This window comes from Panulirus ornatus, chromosome 29 (genome assembly GCF_036320965.1).
Source record: "Panulirus ornatus isolate Po-2019 chromosome 29, ASM3632096v1, whole genome shotgun sequence".
NCBI lineage: Eukaryota > Metazoa > Arthropoda > Malacostraca > Decapoda > Palinuridae > Panulirus > Panulirus ornatus.
In genome coordinates this window covers 21,117,092-21,143,729 of record NC_092252.1, presented here as the reverse complement: position 1 = coordinate 21,143,729, position 26,638 = coordinate 21,117,092, and the positions used below count along the sequence as shown (strand labels likewise).

General features: G+C 42.7%; 1 protein-coding gene across 2 annotated transcripts in view; it reads right to left on the bottom strand.

Annotated features, from left to right (window-relative positions):
• LOC139758183 (gamma-interferon-inducible lysosomal thiol reductase-like) overlaps positions 1–26,638 on the bottom strand; it is a 286,092-nt gene that overhangs the window by 133,016 nt on the left and 126,438 nt on the right. For both annotated transcript variants that reach the window (XM_071679391.1, XM_071679392.1), the window contains one exon: positions 4,801–4,973. In XM_071679391.1, coding sequence (XP_071535492.1) covers positions 4,801–4,973 — 173 coding nt within the window. The remainder of the gene's footprint in view (positions 1–4,800; positions 4,974–26,638) is intronic.

The following is a 26,638-nucleotide window of genomic DNA, read 5'->3' as shown; positions in this document are numbered from 1 at the left end:
GGACAGGGTGGTAGGGATTGTAGGTAGGGTAGGAGGGGTGGGGATTATAGGTAGGGCAGAAATGGTAGGGATTGTAGGTAGGGCAGCGATGGTAGGGATTGTAGGTAGGGTAGGGGTGGTAAGGATTGTAGGTAGGGCAGGAGTGGTAGGGATTGTAGGTAGGGCAGGGGTGGTAGGGATTGTAGGTAGGACAGAGGGGGTAGGGATTGTAGGTATGGTAGGGGTGGTGGGGATTGTAGGTAGGGTAGAGATGGTAGAGATTGTAGGTAGGGCAGGGATGGTAGGGATTGTATGTAGGGCAGGGGTGGTAGGGATTGTATGTAGGGCAGGGGTGATAGGGATTGTAGGTAGGGCAGGGGTGGTAGGGATTGTAGGTAGGATAGGGGTGGTAAGGGTTGTAGGTCGGGTAGGGGTGGTGGGGATTGTAGGTAGGGCAGGGTGGTAGAGATTGTAGTCAGGGCAGGGGTGGTAGGGATTGTAGGTAGGGTAGGGGTGGTAGCGATTGTAGGTAGGGCAGGGATGGTAGGGATTATAGGTTGGGTAGGGGTGATAGGGATTGTAGGTAGGGTAGGGGTGGTAGGGATTGTAGGTAGGGCAAGGATGGTACGGACTGTAGGTAGGGCAGGGGTGTTAGGGGCTTTAGGGGATGGTAGGAATTGTAGGTAGGTAGGTTAGGGGTGTTAGGGATTGTAGGTAGGGCAGGGGTGGTAGGGATTGTGGGTAGTGTAAGGGTGGTAGGGATTGTATGTAGGGCAGGGGTTGTATGCATTGGAAGTAGGGTAGGGGTGGTAGGGATTGTAGGTAGAGCAGTGGTGGTAGGGATTGTAGGTAGGGCAGGGGTGGTAGGGATTGTAGGTAGGGTAGGAATGGTAGGGATTGTAGGTAGGGTAGGAATGGTAGGGATTGTAGGTCGGGTAGGGGTGGTAGGGAATGTAGGTAGGGCAGGGGTGGTAGGGATTGTAGGTAGGGCAGGGGTGGTAGGGATTGTAGGTAGGGTGAGGGTGGTAGGGATTGTAGGTAGGGCAGGGGTGGTAGGAATTGTAGTTATGGCAGGGGTGGTAGGGATTGTAGGTCGGGTAGGGGGTGGTAGGGAATGTAGGTAGGGCTGCGGTGGTAGGGATTGTAGGTAGGGCAGGGGTGGTAGGGATTGTAGGTAGGGTGGGGGTGGTAGGGATTGTAGGTAGGGTAAGAGTGTTAGGGATTGCAGGTAGGGTAGGGGTGGTAGGGATTGTAGGTAGGGTAGGGGTGATAGGGATTGTAGGTAGGGTAAGGGTGGCAAGGATTGTAGGTAGGGTAAGGGTGGTAGGGATTGTAGGTAGGGCAGGGGTGGTAGGGACTGTAGGTAGGGCAGGGGTGGTAGGGATTTTAGGTAGGGCAGGGGTGGTAGGGATTGTAGGTAAGGTAGGGGTGATAGGGATTTTAGGTAGGGCAGGGGTGGTAGGGATTGTTGATAGGGTAGGGATGGTAGAGATTGTGGGTAGGGCAGGGGTTGCAGGGATTGTAGGTAAGGCAGGGGTGGTAGGCATTGTAGTTATGGCAGGGGTGGTAGGGATTGTAGGTAGGGTAAGGGTGGTAGGGAATGTAGGTAGGGCAGGGGTGGTAGGGATTGTAAGTAGGGCAGGGATGGTAGGGATTGTAGGTAAGGTAGCGATGATAGGGATTGTAGGTAGGGCAGGGGTGGTAGGGATTGTAGATAGGGCAGGGATGGTAGGGATTGTAGGTAGGGCAGGGGTGGTAGGGATTGTAGGTAGGGCAGGGGTGGTAGGAATTGTAGTTATGGCAGGGGTGGTAGGGATTGTAGGTCGGGTAGGGGTGGTAGGGAATGTAGGTAGGGCAGGGGTGGTAGGGATTATAGGTAAGGTAGTGGTGGTAGGGATTGTAGGTAGGGCAGGGATGGTAGGGATTGTAGGTAGGGCAGGAGTAGTAGGGATTGTAGGTAGGACAGGAGTGGTAGGGATTGTAGGTAAGGCAGGGGTGTTAGGGATCGTAGGTAGGGCAGGTATGGTAGGGATTGTGGGTAGGGCAGGGGTGGTAGGGATTGTCGGTAGGGCAGGGGTGGTAGGGATCGTAGGTAGGGCAGGGGTGGTAGGGATTTTAGGTAGGGCAGGGGTGGTAGGGATTGTAGGTAAGGTAGCGGTGATAGGGATTTTAGGTAGGGCAGGGGTGGTAGGGATTGTAGGTAAGGTAGCGGTGATAGGGATTTTAGGTAGGGCAGGGGTGGTAGGTATTGTAGATAGGGTAGGGATGGTAGGGATTGTAGGTAGGGCAGGGGTTGTAGGGACTGTAGGTAAGGCAGGGGTGGTAGCCATTGTAGTTATGGCAGGGGTGGTAGGGATAGTAGGTCGGGTAGGGGTGGTAGGGATTGTAGGTAGGGCAGGTGTGGTAGGGATTGTAGGTAGGGCAGGGATGGTAGGGATTGTAGGTAGGGCAGGGGTGGTAGGGATTTTAGGTAGGGCAGGGGTGGTAGGGATTGTAGGTAAGGTAGCGGTGATAGGGATTTTAGGTAGGGCAGGGGTGGTAGGGATTGTAGATAGGGTAGGGATGGTAGGCATTGTAGGTAGGGCAGGGGTTGCAGGGATTGTAGGTAAGGCAGGGGTGGTAGGAATTGTAGTTATGGCAGGGGTGGTAGGGATTGTAGGTAGGGTAGGGGTGGTAGGGAATGTAGGTAGGGCAGGGGTGGTAGGGATTGTAGGTAGGGCAGGGATGGTAAGGATTGTAGGTAAGCTAGCGGTGATAGGGATTTTAGGTAGGGCAGGGGTGGTAGGGATTGTAAATAGGGCAGGGATGGTAGGGATTGTAGGTAGGGCAGGGGTGGTAGGGATTGTAGGTAGGGCAGGGGTGGTAGGAATTGTAGTTATGGCAGGGGTGGTAGGGATTGTAGGTCGGGTAGGGGTGGTAGGGAATGTAGGTAGGGCAGGGGTGGGAGGGATTGTAGGTAGGGCAGGGATGGTAGGGATTGTAGGTAGGGCAGGGGTGGTAGGGACTGTAGGTAGGGTAAGAGTGTTAGGGATTGTAGGTAGGGTAGGGGTGGTAGGGATTGTAGGTAGGGTGGGGGTGGTAGGGATTGTAGGTAGGGCAGGGGAGGTAGGGATTGTAGGTAGGGCAGGGATGGCAGGGATTGTAGGTAGGGCAGGGATGGTAGGGATTGTAGGTAGGGCAGGAGTAGTAGGGATTGTAGGTAGGGCAGGAGTGGTAGGGATTGTAGGTAAGGGGACATCTTACACCCGGCGTGGGTGAGCGAACCCACTGATACGACATTTAATGGTGAAAAAATATCGTAAGTGCTGGTCACTTGTGTGGCCAGCCTGTGTTCTCCCATGACCCGATCGCACGCTATGTCTGGTGGTGATGTTGTACTATACTGCACGATATATAGCGAAGACATATAGTGCATTGTTAACTTCTATACATCTTTAACTGTGACAGAAAAATTCCATTAGATATCAGGTAATGATGATAAAAATGGTAGAGTTGTTTCAATCGATTCATTTCCTAGTTATGTTTTGCACTGATGTTTCACAAGTTGAGTGCGCCCAACGAGAGGCGGAGCCATCGTTAGGTCGTGAGGGCCGAGCGAGAGGACCTGTCATCACCAGCGCACCACGGAACTGTGGCAACGCTTTCCCACAAATGGACAACAAAGTCTCGATCTAACACCATCCTCTGGTCCAGTCAGAGCGCGAGAGATCATGGCAACTCATGGCAGGTGGGCCAAGTACATCCACACACAACACTGGCTTCACCTGTTACCTCACCTCTGCTCTGCTGATCCACACGACCTCACTCCATCATACATTACGGACACATCTGCACCATCATACATTACGGACACATCTGCACCATCATACATTACGGACACATCTGCACCATCATACATTACGGACACATCTGCACCATCATACGTTACGGACACATCTGCACCATCATACATTACGGACACATCTGCAGTTTGTCATCTAGATTCGTCTCATTCCAAACCTGTCGTGGAAACCATTGATATCTTTTCGAATGATGATCAAAATGCGACACAGATTATCGTGTTACCGTATATGAAGTCATCATGTGTAAATACAATCTCTCTCTCTCTCTCTCTCTCTCTCTCTCTCTCTCTCTCTCTCTCTCTCTCTCTCTCTCTCTCTCTCTCTCTCGTATCACCTGACCTGATCTGACCTTAGGGTAACAACACACGTAACACCTGACCTTAGGGTAACAATACAGTTATCACCTGACCTTAGGGTAAGAACACACGTAACACCTGACCTTAGGGTAACAATACAGTTATCACCTGACCTTAGGGTAAGAACACACGTAACACCTGACCTTAGGGTAACAATACAGTTATCACCTGACCTTAGGGTAAGAACACACGTAACACCTGACCTTAGGGTAACAATATAGTTATCACCTGACCTTAGGGTAACAACACACGTAACACCTGACCTTAGGGTAACAATACAGTTATCACCTGACCTTAGGGTAACAACACACGTAACACCTGACCTTAGGGTAACAATACAGTTATCACCTGACCTTAGGGTAACAACACACGTAACACCTGACCTTAGGGTAACAATACAGTTATCACCTGACCTTAGGGTAACAACACACGTAACACCTGACCTTAGGGTAACAATACAGTTATCACCTGACCTTAGGGTAACAACACACGTAACACCTGACCTTAGGGTAACAATACAGTTATCACCTGACCTTAGGGTAAGAACACACGTAACACCTGACCTTAGGGTAACAACACACGTAACACCTGACCTTAGGGTAACAATACAGTTATCACCTGACCTTAGGGTAAGGGACTGGGTTGGAGCGAAGTCAGTGCTGAACCATTGGAAGATAGAGTTGATGGTAATGTGTTGGCCGGTGAGGTTGACGCCCTTGTTACACAGGTTGTGGATGGCTGCGTCCAGCTGTTCGTCCAGCAGTTCCTCAGTGTACCAGGTGAGAGCCGGGCAACTCTGCAGTGACCCAGGTTTGCACGTCACACATATGTGTATACAACGAAATGCTTGTTGATGATGTCATACAACGAAATGCTTGTTGATGATGTCATACAACGAAATGTTTGTTGATGATGTGATACAACGAAATGCTTGTTGATGATGTCATACAACGAAATGCTTGTTGATGATGTCATACAACGAAATGCTTGTTGATGATGTCATACAACGAAATGCTTGTTGATGATGTGATACAACGAAATGCTTGTTGATGATGTCATACAACGAAATGCTTGTTGATGATGTGATACAACGAAATGCTTGTTGATGATGTGATACAACGAAATGCTTGTTGATGATGTCATACAACGAAATGCTTGTTGATGATGTGATACAATTCAGTTGTTTAATATAATTTTGCTGAAGACCAGAGCATATAAGAGATATGAAGACCAGTGCATATAAGATATATTAAGACCAGAGCATATAAGAGATATGAAGACCAGAGCATATAAGATATATGAAGACCAGAGTATATAAGATATATGAAGACCAGAGCATATAAGATATATGAAGACCAGAGCATATAAGATATATGAAGACCAGAGCATATAGAATATATATGAAGACCAGTGTATATAGGATATATGAAGACCAGTGTATATAAGATATATGAAGGCCAGAGCATATAAGATATATGAAGACCAGTGTATATAAGATATATGAAGACCTGAGCATATAAGATATATGAAGACCAGTGTATATAAGATATATGAAGACCAGAGCATATAAGATATATGAAGACCAGAGCATATAGAATATATATGAAGACCAGTGTATATAGGATATATGAAGACCAGTGTATATAAGATATATGAAGGCCAGAGCATATAAGATATATGAAGACCAGTGTATATAAGATATATGAAGACCTGAGCATATAAGATATATGAAGACCAGTGTATATAAGATATATGAAGACCAGAGCATATAAGATATATGAAGACCAGAGCATATAGGATATATGAAGACCAGTGTATATGGGATATATGAAGACCAGTGTATATAAGATATATGAAGACCAGTGTATATAAGATATATGAAGACCAGTGCGTATAAGATATATGCAGACCAGAGCATATAAGATATATGAAGACCAGAGCATATAGGATATATGAAGACCAGTGTATATAAGATATATGAAGACCAGTGCATATAAGATATATGAAGACCAATGCATATATGATATATGAAGACCAGTGCATATAAGATATATGAAGACCAATGGATATATGATATACGCAGACCAGAGCATATAAGATATATGAAGACCAGAGCATATAAGATATATGAAGACCAGAGCATATAAGATATATGAAGACCAGTGCGTATAAGATATATGAAGACCAGTGCATATAAGATATATGAAGACCAATGCATATATGATATATGAAGATCAGTGCATATAAGATATAAGAAGACCGGTGCATATAGGATATATGAAGATCAGTGCATACAGGATGAATGAAGATCAGTGCATATAGGATATATGAAGAGCAGTGTATATAGGATATATGAAGAGCAGTGTATATAGGATATGTGAAGACCAGTGCATATAGGATGTATGAAGGCCAGTGCATGGAGGATATATGAAGACTAGTGTATATAGGATATAGGAAGTCCAGTGCATATAGGATATATGGAGAGCAGTGTATATAGGATATATGAAGACTAGTGCATATAGGATATATGAAGACCAGTGCATATAAGATATATGAATTCCAGTGCAATTTGGATATATGATGACCAGTGCATATAGGATATATGAAGACCAGTGCTAATAGGATATATGAATAGCAGTGTATATAGGATATATGAAGACCAGTGCATATAGGATATGTGAAGACCAGTGCATATAGCATATATGAAGGTCAGTGCATATAGGATATATGAAGAGCATAGTATATAGGATATATGAAGACCAGTGCATGTAGGATGTGTGATTCATATTTCATATAATGAAGCAAAACTTGTGATGAGAAAAATTGAAAAACTAAAAAAATCGTGGGAATGTTATGAAATGTATTAGTGTTTAACAAACATTGTATTAAACATAATGTTCAACCTACTTACACACACACACACACACACACACACATATATATATATATATATATATATATATAAATATATATATATATATATATATATATATATATATATATATATATATATATATATATACATATATATACATATATATACAATGATTTTACTTTACTTTCCATGTTGCTTAAATCCTTTAATGTAAATGCTGCCTTCAGCAACAATAATACTAACATCATATCTTAATCAGGAACTCACCAGAAAATTCTCCTAGATGCATCTATAAAGTGCCATGTAGAAATTGTATTAAGTTTTATGTTGGGCACACTAGTAAGGATCTTTCTGTTAGACTTAAGCTCCATGAATATAGTATAAGAACGGGACAAGAATCAAATGCCTTGTTTAATCACGTTAAAAACTATGATCATTGTATTGACTGGAGTAATGCCATCTCAGTTATCAAATCTAACTCCAGTACCACAAGAAATATCACTGATTCTTCTATTATCAAATACACAGGAATTATGACCTTGATGTTAGTGAAGGGCTATACAAATTGTATAACTTTATTGTTGAGAAAATTTGTAAACAATTTCCCTTCTTGTTTACATAATAAGTTTATGATACACTCGTTGTCTGTCTTGGACAATCGCATGTTTACCAAATGGAGTCCTAGCTACGGCTCTTCGTTGCATATCAACTGACTGTATATATACTGACTGTTATATTTCTTTCTTGTATCTCCCCATATGATTATTTCACGTTAAGAACTATGATCATTGTATTGACTGGAGTAATGCCATCTCAGTTATTAACTCTATTACCATGAGAAATACCACTGAATCTTCTATTATTGAATATACAGAGAATCATAATCTTATTATTAGTGATGGTCTCTTCGATATATATCAACTGACATATTTCTCTCTTGTTTCTGCCCTGATGATGTGATTATTACACAAAAGTGCACTTGGAAATTTATCGTGTTTCATTTTCCCCGTGGACTCAGGAATATATATATATATATATATATATATATATATATATATATATATATATATATATATATATATATATATATATATATATATATATATATATATATATGGGTGATTTGAATGCAAAGGTGAGTAATGTGGCAGTTGAGGGAATAATTGGTATACATGGGGTGCTCAGTGTTGTAAATGGAAATGGTGAAGAGCTTGTAGATTTATGTGCTGAAAAAGGACTGATGATTGGGAATACCTGGTTTAAAAAGCGAGATATACATAAGTATACTTATGTAAGTAGGAGAGATGGCCAGAGAGCGTTATTGGATTACGTGTTAATTGACAGGCGTGCGAAAGAGAGACTTTTGGATGTTAATGTGCTGAGAGGTGCAACTGGAGGGATGTCTGATCATTATCTTGTGGAGGCTAAGGTGAAGATTTGTATGGGTTTTCAGAAAAGAAGAGTGAATGTTGGGGTGAAAAGGGTGGTGAGAGTAAGTGAGCTTGGGAAGGAGACTTGTGTGAGGAAGTACCAGGAGAGACTGAGTACAGAATGGAAAAAAGTGAGAACAATGGAAGTAAGGGGAGTGGGGGAGGAATGGGATGTATTTAGGGAATCAGTGATGGATTGCGCAAAAGATGCTTGTGGCATGAGAAGAGTGGGAGGTGGGTTGATTAGAAAGGGTAGTGAGTGGTGGGATGAAGAAGTAAGAGTATTAGTGAAAGAGAAGAGAGAGGCATTTGGACGATTTTTGCAGGGAAAAAATGCAACTGAGTGGGAGATGTATAAAAGAAAGAGACAGGAGGTCAAGAGAAAGGTGCAAGAGGTGAAAAAAAGGGCAAATGAGAGTTGGGGTGAGAGAGTATCATTAAATTTTAGGTAGAATAAAAAGATGTTCTGGAAGGAGGTAAATAAAGTGCGTAGGACAAGGGAGCAAATGGGAACTTCAGTGAAGGGCGCAAATGGGGAGGTGAAAACAAGTAGTGGTGATGTGAGAAGGAGATTGAGTGGGTATTTTGAAGGTTTGTTGAATGTGTTTGATGATAGAGTGGCAGATATAGGGTGTTTTGGTCGAGGTGGTGTGCAAAGTGAGAGGGTTAGGGAAAATGATTTGGTAAACAGAGAAGAGGTAGTGAAAGCTTTGCGGAAGATGAAAGCCGGCAAGGCAGCAGGTTTGGATGGTATTGCAGTGGAATTTATTAAAAAAGGGGGTGACTGTATTGTTGACTGGTTGGTAAGGTTATTTAATGTATGTATGACTCATGGTGAGGTGCCTGAGGATTGGCGGAATGCGTGCATAGTGCCATTGTACAAAGGCAAAGGGGATAAGTGTGAGTGCTCAAATTACAGAGGTATAAGTTTGTTGAGTATTCCTGGTAAATTATATGGGAGGGTATTGATTGAGAGGGTGAAGGCATGTACAGAGCATCAGATTGGGGAAGAGCAGTGTGGTTTCAGAAGTGGTAGAGGATGTGTAGATCAGGTGTTTGCTTTGAAGAATGTATGTGAGAAATACTTAGAAAAGGAAATGGATTTGTATGTAGCATTTATGGATCTGGAGAAGGCATATGATAGAGTTGATAGAGATGCTCTGTGGAAGGTATTAAGAATATATGGTGTGGGAGGAAAGTTGTTAGAAGCAGTGAAAAGTTTTTATCGAGGATGTAAGGCATGTGTACGTGTAGGAAGAGAGGAAAGTGATTGGTTCTCAGTGAATGTAGGTTTGCGGCAGGGGTGTGTGATGTCTCCATGGTTGTTTAATTTGTTTATGGATGGGGTTGTTAGGGAGGTAAATGCAAGAGTTTTGGAAAGAGGGGCAAGTATGAAGTCTGTTGGGGATGAGAGAGCTTGGGAAGTGAGTCAGTTGTTGTTCGCTGATGATACAGCGCTGGTGGCTGATTCATGTGAGAAACTGCAGAAGCTGGTGACTGAGTTTGGAAAAGTGTGTGGAAGAAGAAAGTTAAGAGTAAATGTGAATAAGAGCAAGGTTATTAGGTACAGTAGGGTTGAGGGTCAAGTCAATTGGGAGGTGAGTTTGAATGGAGAAAAACTGGAGGAAGTGAAGTGTTTTAGATATCTGGGAGTGGATCTGGCAGCGGATGGAACCATGGAAGCGGAAGTGGATCATAGGGTGGGGCAGGGGGCGAAAATCCTGGGGGCCTTGAAGAATGTGTGGAAGTCAAGAACATTATCTCGGAAAGCAAAAATGGGTATGTTTGAAGGAATAGTGGTTCCAACAATGTTGTATGGTTGCGAGGCGTGGGCTATGGATAGAGTGGTGCGCAGGAGGATGGATGTGCTGGAAATGAGATGTTTGAGGACAATGTGTGGTGTGAGGTGGTTTGATCGAGTGAGTAACGTAAGGGTAAGAGAGATGTGTGGAAATAAAAAGAGCGTGGTTGAGAGAGCAAAAGAGGGTGTTTTGAAATGGTTTGGGCACATGGAGAGAATGAGCGAGGAAAGATTGACCAAGAGGATATATGTGTCGGAGGTGGAGGGAACGAGGAGAAGTGGGAAACCAAATTGGAGGTGGAAAGATGGAATGAAAAAGATTTTGTGTGATCGGGGCCTGAACATGCAGGAGGGTGAAAGGAGGGCACGGAATAGAGTGAATTGGATCGATGTGGTATACCGGGGTTGACGTGCTGTCAGTGGATTGAATCAGGGCATGTGAAGCGTCTGGGGTAAACCATGGAAAGTTGTGTGGGGCCTGGATGTGGAAAGGGAGCTGTGGTTTCGGGCATTATTGCGTGGCAGCTAGAGAATGAGTGTGAACGAATGGGGCCTTTGTTGTCTTTTCCTAGTGCTACCTCGCACACATGAGGGGGGAGAGGGAAGGTATTCCATGTGTGGCGAGGTGGCGATGGGAGTGAATGGGGGCAGACAGTGTGAATTGTGTGCATGGGTATATATGTATGTGTCTGTGTATGTATACATATGTGTACATTGAGATGTATAGGTATGTATATTTGCGTGTGTGGACGTGTGTGTGTATACATTGTGTATGGGGGTGGGTTGGGCCATTTCTTTCGTCTGTTTCCTTGCGCTACCTCGCAAACGCGGGAGACAGCGACAAAGCAAAATAAAGAAAAAAGAATATATGTATATATGTATATATATATATATATATATATATATATATATATATATATATATATATATATATATATATATATATATATATATATATATATTGGGGTGCCTAAATGTGTGTGGATGTAACCAAGATGTGAAAAAAGGAGAGATAGGTAGTATGTTTGAGGAAAGGAACCTGGATGTTTTGGCTCTGAGTGAAACGAAGCTCAAGGGTGAAGGGGAAGAGTGATTTGGGAATGTCTTGGGAGTAAAGTCAGGGGTTAGTGAGAGGACAAGAGCAAGGGAAGGAGTAGCAGTACTCCTGAAACAGGAGTTGTGGGAGTACGTGATAGAATGTAAGAAAGTAAATTCTCGATTAATATGGGTAAAACTGAAAGTTGATGGAGAGAGATGGGTGATTATTGGTGCATATGCACCTGGGCATGAGAAGAAAGATCATGAGAGGCAAGTGTTTTGGGAGCAACTGAATGAGTGTGTTAGTGGTTTTGATACACGAGACCGGGTTATAGTGATGGGTGATTTGAATGCAAAGGTGAGTAATGTGGCAGTTGAGGGAATAATTGGTATACATGGGGTGTTCAGTGTTGTAAATGGGAATGGTGAAGAGCTTGTAGATTTATGTGCTGAAAAAGGACTGATGATTGGGAATACCTGGTTTAAAAAGCGAGATATACATAAGTATACTTATGTAAGTAGGAGAGATGGCCAGAGAGCGTTATTGGATTACGTGTTAATTGACAGGCGCGCGAAAGAGAGACTTTTGGATGTTAATGTGCTGAGAGGTGCAACTGGAGGGATGTCTGATCATTATCTTGTGGAGGCTAAGGTGAAGATTTGTATGGGTTTTCAGAAAAAAGAGTGAATGTTGGGGTGAAGAGGGTGGTGAGAGTAAGTGAGCTTGGGAAGGAGACTTGTGTGAGGAAGTACCAGGAGAGACTGAGTACAGAATGGAAAAAGGTGAGAACAATGGAAGTAAGGGGAGTGGGGGAGGAATGGGATGTATTTAGGGAATCAGTGATGGATTGCGCAAAAGATGCTTGTGGCATGAGAAGAGTGGGAGGTGGGTTGATTAGAAAGGGTAGTGAGTGGTGGGATGAAGAAGTAAGAGTATTAGTGAAAGAGAAGAGAGGCATTTGGACGATTTTTGCAGGGAAAAAATGCAGTTGAGTGGGAGACGTATAAAAGAAAGAGACAGGAGGTCAAGAGAAAGGTGCAAGAGGTGAAAAAAAGGGCAAATGAGAGTTGGGGTGAGAGAGTATCATTAAATTTTAGGGAGAATAAAAAGATGTTCTGGAAGGAGGTAAATAAAGTGCGTAAGACAAGGGAGCAAATGGGAACTTCAGTGAAGGGCGCAAATGGGGAGGAGATAACAAGTAGTGGTGATGTGAGAAGGAGATGGAGTGAGTATTTTGAAGGTTTGTTGAATGTGTTTGATGATAGAGTGGCAGATATAGGGTGTTTTGGTCGAGGTGGTGTGCAAAGTGAGAGGGTTAGGGAAAATGATTTGGTAAACAGAGAAGAGGTAGTAAAAGCTTTGCGGAAGATGAAAGCCGGCAAGTCAGCAGGTTTGGATGGTATTGCAGTGGAATTTATTAAAAAAGGGGGTGACTGTATTGTTGACTGGTTGGTAAGGTTATTTAATGTATGTATGACTCACGGTGAGGTGCCTGAGGATTGGCAGAATGCGTGCATAGTGCCATTGTACAAAGGCAAAGGGGATAAGAGTGAGTGCTCAAATTACAGAGGTATAAGTTTGTTGAGTATTCCTGGTAAATTATATGGGAGGGTATTGATTGAGAGGGTGAAGGCATGTACAGAACATCAGATTGGGGAAGAGCAGTGTGGTTTCAGAAGTGGTAGAGGATGTGTGGATCAGGTGTTTGCTTTGAAGAATGTATGTGAGAAATACTTAGAAAAGCAAATGGATTTGTATGTAGCATTTATGGATCTGGAGTTGATAGAGATGCTCTGTGGAAGGTATTAAAAATATATGGTGTGGGAGGCAAGTTGTTAGAAGCAGTGAAAAGTTTTTATCGAGGATGTAAGGCATGTGTACGTGTAGGAAGAGAGGAAAGTGATTGGTTCTCAGTGAATGTAGGTTTGCGGCAGGGGTGTGTGATGTCTCCATGGTTGTTTAATTTGTTTATGGATGGGGTTGTTAGGGAGGTGAATGCAAGAGTTTTGGAAAGAGGGGCAAGTATGAAGTCTGTTGGGGATGAGAGAGCTTGGGAAGTGAGTCAGTTGTTGTTCGCTGATGATACAGCGCTGGCGGCTGATTCATGTGAGAAACTGCAGAAGCTGGTGACTGAGTTTGGTAAAGTGTGTGAAAGAAGAAAGTTAAGAGTAAATGTGAATAAGAGCAAGGTTATTAGGTACAGTAGGGTTGAGGGTCAAGTCAATTGGGAGGTGAGTTTGAATGGAGAAAAACTGGAGGAAGTGAAGTGTTTTAGATATCTGGGAGTGGATCTGGCAGCGGATGGAACCATGGAAGCGGAAGTGGATCATAGGGTGGGGCAGGGGGCGAAAATTCTGGGAGTATTTAAGAATGTGTGGAAGTCGAGAACATTATCTCGGAAAGCAAAAATGAGTATGTTTGAAGGAATAGTGGTTCCAACAATGTTGTATGGTTGCGAGTCGTGGGCTATGGATAGAGTTGTGCGCAGGAGGATGGATGTGCTGGAAATGAGATGTTTGAGGACAATGAGTGGTGTGAGGTGGTTTGATCGAGTAAGTAACGTAAAGGTAAGAGAGATGTGCGGAAATAAAAAGAGCGTGGTTGAGAGAGCAGAAGAGGGTGTTTTGAAATGGTTTGGCACATGGAGAGAATGAGTGAGGAAAGATTGACTAAGAGGATATATGTGTCGGAGGTGGAGGAAACGAGGAGAAGAGGGAGACCAAATTGGAGGTGGAAAGATGGAGTGAAAAAGATTTTGTGTGATCGGGGCCTGAACATGCAGGAGGGTGAAAGGAGGGCAAGGAGTAGAGTGAATTGGAGCGATGTGGTATACCGGGGTTGACATGCTGTCAGTGGATTAAATCGGGGCATGTGAAGCGTCTGGGGTAAACCATGGAAAGCTGTGTAGGTATGTATATTTTGCGTGTGTGGACGTATGTATATACAGGTGTATGGGGGTGGGTTGGGCCATTTCTTTCGTCTGTTTCCTTGCGCTACCTCGCACACGCGGGAGACAGCGGTAAAAAAAAAAAAAAATATATATATATATATATATATATATATATATATATATATATATATATATATATTCATATATATATATATATATATATATATATATATATATATATATATATATATATATATATATATATATATATATATATATATGCATATATATATATATATATATATATATATATATATATATATATATATATATATATATATATATATATATATATATATCTTTTCTTTTTTTCTTTTAAAATATTCGCCATTTCCCGCGTTAGCGAGGTAGGGCTAAGAACAGAGGACTGGGCCTATTTTGGAATATCCTCACCTGGCCCCCCCTGTTCCTTCTTTTGGAAAATTTAAAAAAAAAACGAGAGGGGAGGATTTCCAGCTCCCCGCTCCCTCCCCTTTCAGTCGCCTTCTACGACACGCAGGGAATACGTGGGAAGTATTCTTAATCCCCTATCCCCAGGGATATATATATATATATATATATATATATATATATATATATATATATATATATATATATATATATATATATATATATGCTGAGAAAGAACTGGTGATTGGGAATACCTGGTTTAAAAAGTGAGATATACATAAGTATACGTATGAAAGTAGGAGAGATGGCCAGAGAGCGTTATTGGATTACGTGTTAATTGATAGGCGCGCGAAAGAGAGACTTTTGAATGTTAATGTGCTGAGAGGTGCAACTTCAGGGATGTCTGATCATTATCTTGTGGAGGCGAAGGTGAAGATTTGTAGGGGTTTTCAGAAAAGAAGAGAGAATGTTGGGGTGAAGAGAGTGGTGAGAGTAAGTGAGCTTGGGAAGGAGACTTGTATGAGGACGTACCAGGAGAGACAGTACAGAATGGAAAAAGGTGAGAACAAAGGAGGTAAAGGGAGTAGGGGAGGAATGGGATGTATTTAGGGAAGCAGTGATGGATTGCGCAAAAGATGCTTGTGGCATGAGAAGCGTGGGAGGTGAGTTGATTGGAAAGGGTAGCGAGTGATGGGATGAAGAAGTAAGATTATTAGTGAAGAAGAAGAGAGAGGCATTTGGACGATTTTTGCAGGGAAAAAATGCAAATGAGTGGGAGATGTATAAAAGAAAGAGGCAGGAGGTCAAGAGAAAGGTGCAAGAGGTGAAAAAGAGGGCAAATGAGAGTTGGGGTGAGAGAGTATCATTAAATTTTAGGGAGAATAAAAAGATGTTTTGGAAGGAGGTAAATAAAGTGCGTAAGACAAGGGAGCAAATGGGAACTTCAGTGAAGGGGGCTAATGGGAAGGTGATAACAAGTAGTGGTGATGTGAGAAGGAGATCGAGTGAGTATCTTGAAGGTTTGTTGAAAATGTTTGATGATAGAGTGGCAGATATAGGGTGTTTTGGTCGAGGTGGTGTGCAAAGTGAGAGGGTTAAGGAAAATGATTTGGTAAACAGAGAAGAGGTAGTAAAAGCTTTGCGGAAGATGAAAGCCGGCAAGGCAGCAGGTTTGGATGGTATTGCAGTGTTAATTTATTATAAAAAGGGAGTGACTGTATTGTTGACCGGTTGGTAAGGTTATTTAATGTATGTATGATTCATGGTGAGGTGCCTGAGGATTGGTGGAATGCTTGCATAGTGCCATTGTACAAAGGCAAAGGGGATAAGATTGAGTGCTCAAATTATAGAGGTATAAGTTTGTTGAGTATTCCTGGTAAATTATACGGGAGGGCATTGATTGAGAGGGTGAAGGCATGTACAGAGCATCAGATAGGGGAAGAGCAGTGTGGTTTCAGAAGTGGTAGAGGATGTGTGGATCAGGTGTTTGCTTTGAAGAATGTATTTGAGAAATACTTAGAAAAGCAAATGGATTTGTATGTAGCATTTATGGATCTGGAGAAGGCATATGATAGAGTTGATAGAGATGCTCTGTGGAAGGTATTAAGAATATATGGCGTGGGAGGCAAGTTGTTAGAAGCAGTGAAAAGTTTTTATCGAGGATGTAAGTAAGGCATGTGTACGTGTAGGAAGAGAGGAAAGTGATTGGTTCTCACTGAATGTAGGTTTGCGGCAGGGATGTGTGATGTCTCCATGGTTCTTTAATTTGTTTATGGATGGGGTTGTTAGGGAGGTGAATGCAAGAGTTTTGGAAAGAGGGGCAAGTATGCAGTCTGTTGTGGATGAGAGCGCTTGGGAAGTGAGTCAGTTGTTCGCTGATGATACAGCGCTGGTGGCTGATTCATGTGAGAAACTGCAGAAGCTGGTGACTGAGTTTGGTAAAGTGTGTGAAAGAAGAAAGTTAAGAGTGAATGTGAATAAGAGCAAGGTAATTAGGTACAGTAGGGTTGAGGGTCAAGTCAATTGGGAGGTAAGTTTAAATGGAGAAAAACTGGATAGTAAAGTGTTTTAGATATCTGGGAGTGGATCTGGCTGCGGATGGAACCATGGAAGCGGAAGTGAATCATAGGGTGGGGGAGGGGGCGAAAATCCTGGGAGCCTTGAAGAATGTTTGGAAGTCGAGAACATTATTTCGGAAAGCAAAAATTGGTATGTTTGAAGGAACAGTGGTTTCAACAATGTTGTATGGTTGCGAGGCGTGGGCTATGGATAGAGTTGTGCGCAGGATGTGCTGGAAATGAGATGTTTGAGGACAATATGTGGTCTGATGTGGTTTGATCGAGTAAGTAATGTAAGGGTGAGAGAGATGTGTGGTAATAAAAAGAGTGTGGTTCAGAGAGCAGAAGGGTGTGTTTTGAAATGGTTTGGTCACATGGAGAGAATGAGTAAGGAAAGATTGACCAAGAGGATATATGTGTCAGAGGTGGAGGGAACGAGGAGAAGTGGGAGACCAAATTGGAGGTGGAAAGATGGAGTGAAAAAGATTTTGAGTGATCGGGGCCTGAACATGCAGGAGGGTGAAAGGCGTACAAGGAATAGAGTGAATTGGAACGATGTGGTATACCGGGGTCGACATGCTGTCAATGGATTGAACCAGGGCATGTGAAGCGTCTGGGGTAAACCATGGAAAGTTGTGTGGGGCCTGGATGTGGAAAGTGAGCTGTGGTTTCGGGCATTATTGCATGACAGCTAGAGACTGAGTGTGAGCGAATGTGGCCTTTGTTGTCTTTTCCTAGCGCTACCTCGCGCACATGAGGGGGGAGGGGGTTGTTATTTCATGTGTGGCGGGGTGGCGGTGGGAATGAATAAAGGCAGACAGTATGAATTATGTACATGTGTATATATGTATATGTCTTTGTGTGTGTGTATATATATATATATATATATATATATATATATATATATATATATATATATATATATATATATATATATATATATATATATATATATTTTTTTTTTTTTATACCATTCGCCATTTCCCGCGATAGCGAGGTAGCGTTAAGAACAGAGGACTGGGCCTTTGAGGGAATATCCTCACCTGGCCCTCTTCTCTGTTCCTTCTTTTGGAAAATTAAAAAAAAAAACGAGAGGGGAGGATTTCCAGCCTCCCGCTCCCTTATATATATATATATATATATATATATATATATATATATATATATATATATATATATATATATATATATATGTGTGTATATATATATATATATATGTGTGTATATATATATATATATATATATATATATATATATATATATATATATATATATATATACACGTTGAGATGTATAGGCATGTATATTTGTGTGTGTGGACGTGTATGTATATACATGTGTATGGGGGTGGGTTGGGCCATCCTTTCGTCTGTTTCCTTGCGCTATCTCGCTAACGCGGGATACAGCGACAAAGCAAATATATATATACATATATATACATATATATATATATATTTTTTGTTTTTTTTCTTTTTTTTTGCTTTGTCGCTGTCTCCCGCGTTTGCGAGGTAGCGTAAGGAAACAGACGAAAGAAATGGCCCAACCCCCCCCATACACATGTATATACCTACGTCCACACACGCAAATATACATACCTACACAGCTTTCCATGGTTTACCCGAGACGCTTCACATGCCCTGATTCAATCCACTGACAGCACGTCAACCCCGGTATACCACATCGCTCCAATTCACTCTATTCCCTGCCTTCCTTTCACCCTCCTGCATGTTCAGGCCCCGATCACACAAAATCTTTTTCACTCCATCTTTCCACCTCCAATTTGGTCTCCCTCTTCTCCTCGTTCCCTCCACCTCCGACACATATATCCTCTTGGTCAATCTTTCCTCACTCATTCTCTCCATGTGCCCAAACCATTTCAAAACACCCTCTTCTGCTCTCTCAACCACGCTCTTTTTATTTCCACACATCTCTCTTACCCTTACGTTACTTACTCGATCAAACCACCTCACGCCACACATTGTCCTCAAACATCTCATTTCCAGCACATCCATTCTCCTGCGCACCACTCTATCCATAGCCCACGCCTCGCAACCATACAACATTGTTGGAACCACTATTCCTTCAAACATACCCATTTTTGCTTTCCGAGATAATGTTCTCGACTTCCATACATTCTTCAAGGCTCCCAGGATTTTCGCCCCCTCCTCCACCCTATGATTCACTTCCGCTTACATGGTTCCATCCGCTGTCAGATCCACTCCCAGATATCTAAAACACTTTACTTCCTCCAGTTTTTCTCCATTCAAACTCACCTCCCAATTGACTTGACCCTCAACCCTTCTGTACCTAATAACCTTGCTCTTATTCACATTTACTCTTAACTTTCTTTCACACACTTTACCAAACTCAGTCATCAGCTTCTGCAGTTTCTCACATGAATCAGCCACCAGCGCTGTATCATCAGCGAACAACAACTGACTCACTTCCCAAGCTCTCTCATCCCCAACAGACTTCATACTTGCCCCTCTTTCCAAAACTCTTGCATTCACCTCCCTAACAACCCCATCCATAAACAAATTAAACAACCATGGAGACATCACACACCCCTGCCGCAAACCTACATTCACTGAGAACCAATCACTTTCCTCTCTTCCTACACGTACACATGCCTTACATCCTCGATAAAAACTTTTCACTGCTTCTAACAACTTGCCTCCCACACCATATATTCTTAATACCTTCCACAGAGCATCTCTGTCAACTCTATCATATGCCTTCTCCAGATCCATAAATGCTACATACAAATCCATTTGCTTTCCTAAGTATTTCTCACATATATTCTTCAAAGCAAACACCTGATCCACACATCCTCTACCATTTCTGAAACCACACTGCTCTTCCCCAATCTGATGCTCTGTACATGCCTTCACCCTCTCAATCAATACCCTCCCATATAATTTACCAGGAATACTCAACAAACTTATACCTCTGTAATTTGAGCACTCACTCTTATCCCCTTTGCCTTTGTACAATGGCACTATGCACGCATTCCGCCAATCCTCAGGCACCTCACCATGAGTCATACATACATTAAATAACCTTACCAACCAGTCAACAATACAGTCACCCCCTTTTTTAATAAATTCCACTGCAATACCATCCAAACCTGCTGCCTTGCCGGCTTTCATCTTCCGCAAAGCTTTTACTACCTCTTCTCTGTTTACCAAATCATTTTCCCCAACCCTCTCACTTTGCACACCACCTCGACCAAAACACCCCACATCTGCCACTCCATCACCAAACACATTCAGCAAACCTTCAAAATACTCACTCCATCTCCTTCTCACATCACCACTACTTGTTATCACCTCCCCATTTGCGCCCTTCACTGAAGTTCCCATTTGCTCCCTTGTCTTACGCACTTTATTTACCTCCTTCCAGAACATCTTTTTATTCTCCCTAAAATTTAATGATACTCTCTCACCCCAACTCACATTTGCCCTTTTTTTCACCTCTTGCACCTTTCTCTTGACCTCCTGTCTCTTTCTTTTATACATCTCCCACTCAATTGCATTTTTTCCCTGCAAAAATCGTCCAAATGCCTCTCTCTTCTCTTTCACTAATATTCTTACTTCTTCATCCCACCACTCACTACCCTTTCTAATCAACCCATCTCCCACTCTTCTCATGCCACAAGCATCTTTTGCGCAATCCATCACTGATTCCCTAAATACATCTCATTCCTCCCCCACTCCCCTTACTTCCATTGTTCTCACCTTTTTCCATTCTGTACTCAGTCTCTCCTGGTACTTCCTCACACAAGTCTCCTTCCCAAGCTCACTTACTCTCACCACCCTTTTCACCCCAACATTCACTCTTCTTTTCTGAAAACCCATACAAATCTTCACCTTAGCCTCCACAAGATAATGATCAGACATCCCTCCAGTTGCACCTCTCAGCACATTAACATCCAAAAGTCTCTCTTTCGCGCGCCTGTCAATTAACACGTAATCCAATAACGCTCTCTGGCCATCTCTCCTACTTACATAAGTATACTTTTGTATATCTCGCTTTTTAAACCAGGTATTCCCAATCATCAGTCCTTTTTCACCACATAAATCTACAAGCTCTTCACCATTTCCATTTGCAACACTGAACACCCCATGTATACCAATTATTCCCTCAACTGCCACATTACTCACCTTTGCATTCAAATCACCCATCACTATAATCCGGTCTCGTGCATCAAAACCACTAACACACTCATTCAGCTGCTCCCAAAACACTTGCCTCTCATGATCTTTCTTCTCATGCCCAGGTGCATATGCACCAATAATCACCCATCTCTCTCCATCAACTTTCAGTTTTACCCATATTAATCGAGAATTTACTTTCTCACATTCTATCACATACTCCCAGAACTCCTGTTTCAGGAGTATTGCTACTCCTTCCCTTGCTCTTGTCTTCTCACTAACCCCTGACTTTACTCCCAAGACATTCCCAAACCACTCTTCCCCTTTACCCTTGAGCTTCGTTTCACTCAGAGCCAAAACATCCAGGTTCCTTTCCTCAAATATACTACCTATCTCTCCTTTTTTCACATCTTGGTTACATCCACACACATTTAGGCACCCCAATCTGAGCCTTCGAGGAGGATGAGCACTCCCCGCGTGACTCCTTCTTCTGTTTCCCATTTTAGAAAGTTAAAAAGTACACGGAGTGGAGGATTTCTGGCCCCCCGCTCCCGTCCCCTCTAGTCGCTTTCTACGCCACGCGAGGAATGCGTGGGAAGTATTCTTTCACCCCTATCCCCAGGGATAATATATATATATATATATATATATATATATATATATATATATATATATATATATTCCTCGCGTGTCGTAGAAAGCGACTAGAGGGGACGGGAGCGGGGGGCCAGAAATCCTCCCCTCCTTGTATTAACTTTCTAAAATGGGAAACAGAAGAAGGAGTCACTCGGGGAGTGCTCATCCTCCTCGAAGGCTCAGAGTGGGGTGCCTAAATGTGTGTGGATGTAACCAAGATGTGAAAAAAGGAGAGATAGGTAGTATGTTTGAGGAAAGGAACCTGGATGTTTTTGCTCTGAGTGAAACGAAGCTCAAGGGTAAAGGGGAAGAGTGGTTTGGGAATGTCTGGGGAGTAAAGTCAGGGGTTAGTGAGAGGACAAGAGCAAGGGAAGGAGTAGCAATACTTCTGAAACAGGAGTTGTGGGAGTATGTGATAGAGTGTAAGAAAGTAAATTCTCGATTAATATGTGTAAAACTGAAAATTGATGGAGACAGGTGGGTGATTATTGGTGCATATGCACCTGGGCATGAGAAGAAAGATCATGAGAGGCAAGTGTTTTGGGAGCAGCTGAATGAGTGTGTTAGTGGTGTTGATGCACGAGACCGGGTTATAGTGATGGGTGATTTGAATGCAAAGATGAGTAATGTGGCAGTTGAGGGAATAATTGGTATACATGGGGTGTTCAGTGTTGTAAATGGAAATGGTGAAGAGCTTGTAGATTTATGTGCTGAAAAAGGACTGATGATTGGGAATACCTGGGTTAAAAAGCGAGATATACATAAGTATACTTATGTAAGTAGGAGAGATGGCCAGAGAGCGTTATTGGATTACGTGTTAATTGACAGGCGTGCGAAAGAGAGACTTTTGGATGTTAATGTGCTGAGAGGTGCAACTGGAGGGATGTCTGATCATTATCTTGTGGAGGCTAAGGTGAAGATTTGTATGGGTTTTCAGAAAAGAAGAGTGAATGTTGGGGTGAAGAGGGTGGTGAGAGTAAGTGAGCTTGGGAAGGAGACCTGTGTGAGGAAGTACCAGGAGAGACTGAGTACAGAATGGAAAAAGGTGAGAACAATGGAAGTAAGGGGAGTGGGGGAGGAATGGGATGTATTTAGGGAATCAGTGATGGATTGCGCAAAAGATGCTTGTGGCATGAGAAGAGTGGGAGGTGGGTTGATTAGAAAGGGTAGTGAGTGGTGGGATGAAGAAGTAAGAGTATTAGTGAAAGAGAAGAGTGAGGCATTTGGACGATTTTTGCAGGGAAAAAATGCAATTGAGTGGGAGATGTATAAGAGAAAGAGACAGGAGGTCAAGAGAAAGGTGCAAGAGGTGAAAAAAGGGTAAATGAGAGCTGAGGTGAGAGAGTATCATTAAATTTTAGGGAGAATAAAAAGATGTTCTGGAAGGAGGTAAATAAAGTGCGTAAGACAAGGGAGCAAATGGGAACTTCAGTGAAGGGCGCAAATGGGGAGGTGATAAAAAGTAGTGGTGATGTGAGAAGGAGATGGAATGAGTATTTTGAAGGTTTGTTGAATGTGGTTGATGATAGAGTGGCAGATATAGGGTGTTTTGGTCGAGGTGGTGTGCAAAGTGAGAGGGTTAGGGAAAATGATTTGGTAAACAGAGAAGAGGTAGTGAAAGCCTTGCGGAAGATGAAAGCCGGCAAGGCAGCAGGTTTGGATGGTATTGCAGTGGAATTTATTAAAAAGGGGGGTGACTGTATTGTTGACTAGTTGGTAAGGTTATTTAATGTATGTATGGCTCATGGTGAGGTGCCTGAGGATTGGCGGAATGCGTGCATAGTGCCATTGTACAAAGGCAAAGGGGATAAGAGTGAGTGCTCAAATTACAGAGGTATAAGCTTGTTTAGTATTCCTGGTAAATTATATGGGAGGGTATTGATTGAGAGGGTGAAGGCATGTACAGAGCATCAGATTGGGGAAGAGCAGTGTGGTTTCAGAAGTGGTAGAGGATGTGTGGATCAGGTGTTTGCTTTGAAGAATGTATGTGAGAAATACTTAGAAAAGGAAATGGATTTGTATGTAGCATTTATGGATCTGGAGAAGGCATATGATAGAGTTGATAGAGATGCTCTGTGGAAGGTATTAAGAATATATGGTTTGGGAGGAAAGTTGTTAGAAGCAGTGAAAAGTTTTTATCGAGGATGTAAGGCATGTGTACGTGTAGGAAGAGAGGAAAGTGATTGGTTCTCAGTGAATGTAGGTTTGCGGCAGGGGTGTGTGATGTCTCCATGGTTGTTTAATTTGTTTATGGATGGGGTTGTTAGGGATGTAAATGCAAGAGTTTTGAAAGAGGGGCAAGTATGAAGTCTGGTGGGGATGAGAGAGCTTGGGAAGTGAGTCAGTCGTTGTTCGCTGATGATACAGCGCTGGTGGCTGATTCATGTGAGAAACTGCAGAAGCTGGTGACTGAGTTTGGTAAAGTGTGTGAAAGAAGAAAGTTAAGAGTAAATGTGAATAAGAGCAAGGTTATTAGGTACAGTAGGGTTGAGGGTCAAGTCAATTGGGAGGTGAGTTTGAATGGAGAAAAACTGGAGGAAGTGAAGTCTTTTAGATATCTGGGAATGGATCTGGCAGCGGATGGAACCATGGAAGCGGAAGTGGATCATAGGGTGGGGGAGGAGGCGAAAATTCTGGGAGCCTTGAAGAATGTGTGGAAGTCGAGAACATTATCTCGGAAAGCAAAAATGGGTATGTTTGAAGGAATAGTGGTTCCAACAATGTTGTATGGTTGCGAGGCGTGGGCTATGGATAGAGTTGTGCGCAGGAGGATGGATGTGCTGGAAATGAGATGTTTGAGGACAATGTGTGGTGTGAGGTGGTTTGATCGAGTGAGTAACGTAAGGGTAAGAGAGATGTGTGGAAATAAAAAGAGCGTGGTTGAGAGAGCAGAAGAGGGTGTTTTGAAGTGGTTTGGGCACATGGAGAGAATGAGTGAGGAAAGATTGACCAAGAGGATATATGTGTCGGAGGTGGAGGGAACGAGGAGAAGAGGGAAACCAAATTGGAGGTGGAAAGATGGAGTGAAAAAGATTCTGTGTGATCGGGGCCTGAACATGCAGGAGGGTGAAAGGAGGGCAAGGAATAGAGTGAATTGGAGCGATGTGGTATACCGGGGTTGACGTGCTGTCAGTGGATTGAATCAGGGCATGTGAAGCGTCTGGGGTAAACCATGGAAAGCTGTGTAGGTGTGTATATTTGCGTGTGTGGACGTATGTATATATGTGTATAGGGGGGGGTTGGGCCATTTCTTTCGTCTGTTTCCTTGCGCTACCTCGCAAACGCGGGAGACAGCGACAAAGTATAATAAAAAAAAATAATATATATATATATATATATATATATATATATATATATATATATATATATATATATATATATACATATATATATATATATATATATATATATATATATATATATATATATATATATATATATATATATATATATACATATATATATATATATATATATATATATATATATATATATATATATACATACACACACATACACACACATACGCACATATACACACACACACACACATACATATATATACATATGAAAAATGTAAGAAACAATTTAGAAAACTGAAACTTCTAGCTTGAAATGTAATGAAAAAATGAATGTATATATATATATATATATATATATATATATATATATATATATATATATATATATATATATATATATATATATATATATAGAGAGAGAGAGAGAGAGAGAGAGAGAGAGAGAGAGAGAGAGAGAGAGAGAGAGAGAGAGAGAGAGAGAGAGAGAGAGAGAGAGAGAGAGAATTATCAATTGGCAAGCCCAGCACACCAATTGTGTGGTCAGTGCTGGCAGCAGCCGTGTTTGGTGGGGAGGGACCGTGGTTGTAGTGAGGGACGGATTCAGACATTTTTGCTCTCCTACACACGGGAGGTCAACCACAAGGCAGTAGGGCAAGGATGGCTCCAGCGCCTGAGGGAAGCAGAACAGATACACTGGTGCACCGTCTGCTGGGTTGGGCTGCAGCAGGTGAGAGGAAGTCGATCCAGATCTTACCAGCAGGTAGTCAACGCTTGGGTGGAGTCAGGAGGGAGGTGCCCATGGCTGAAGGCCGTGAGCGAACCGCTAGAGGGAGAGGGGCGGTGGTTGCCTGCTACTCTGTTTCTGATCCTGTCCTGTACGACTCTGTGTTATGGACGTGTGGTGGTAAAGGTGGGGACCTCCACCACCTAGCTAGGGAAAGGATGGAAGCTGCCCAGGTGGAAAAGACATGAGAGAAGCAATCCTTCTTGGAGGAGGGAGTTACTGAGATAAGGGACGAGTCTGGAGGTAGGGAGGAGGAGGAGGAGCTGCCACAAGGTCTGGCAGACCTGGGCTTCCAGGTGGACCTGACACATGTGTCTGGTGACACACGACCCCAGACCAGCTCACACTGAGGACATATAAGGATGTGTTCACGGATGGCAGGGTCGGTCTAGGATGTACTGAGGTTCTCCAACATCAGATCCTCTTGAACGATGAGGCGCCAATTCGATATAGCCATTTCGGCGGTTACCAACCAGTCAGTTGAAGGAGGTGAGGGAGCACAAAGAACAACGCAGGGGGTAATACAGGCCAGTTGTAGCCCATATGCGGCCCCAGTACTAATTGTATGGATGAAAGATGGAACCATGAGACTGTGTTGACCACCGCAGGTTCAATGAGGTCACAAGGAAGAATGCTTTCCTGATCCCCAGATATGCTGAGGTGTTGGATGCCTTGAGCGGGGATAAATGGTTTTCCAACTTTGGTTTTGCAACAGGCTACCATCAGGTGAAGGTCCACCCCAGGGATGTACACAAGACTGTACTCCACTCGGGCTAGTTGAGTTGAAAAGGATGGCCATGACGTTGTGTAATGCACCTGGGACATTTCAGTGTGACATGGAAAGCATCTTTGGTGGGGAGATCTTGTCAAGTTTACCAGTATATCTGGACGATATAATGGTTTTCTTTGACACATTAGAGACACATCTAGCAAGGTTGGAAGCTTGTTTTTTTCCCACCTCGAGGCACCATAACTTAACATTAAAACCATATTAATGTCGCTTCATGGAAAGGAAAGTTGTGTTCTTAGGATGAGTAGTGTCA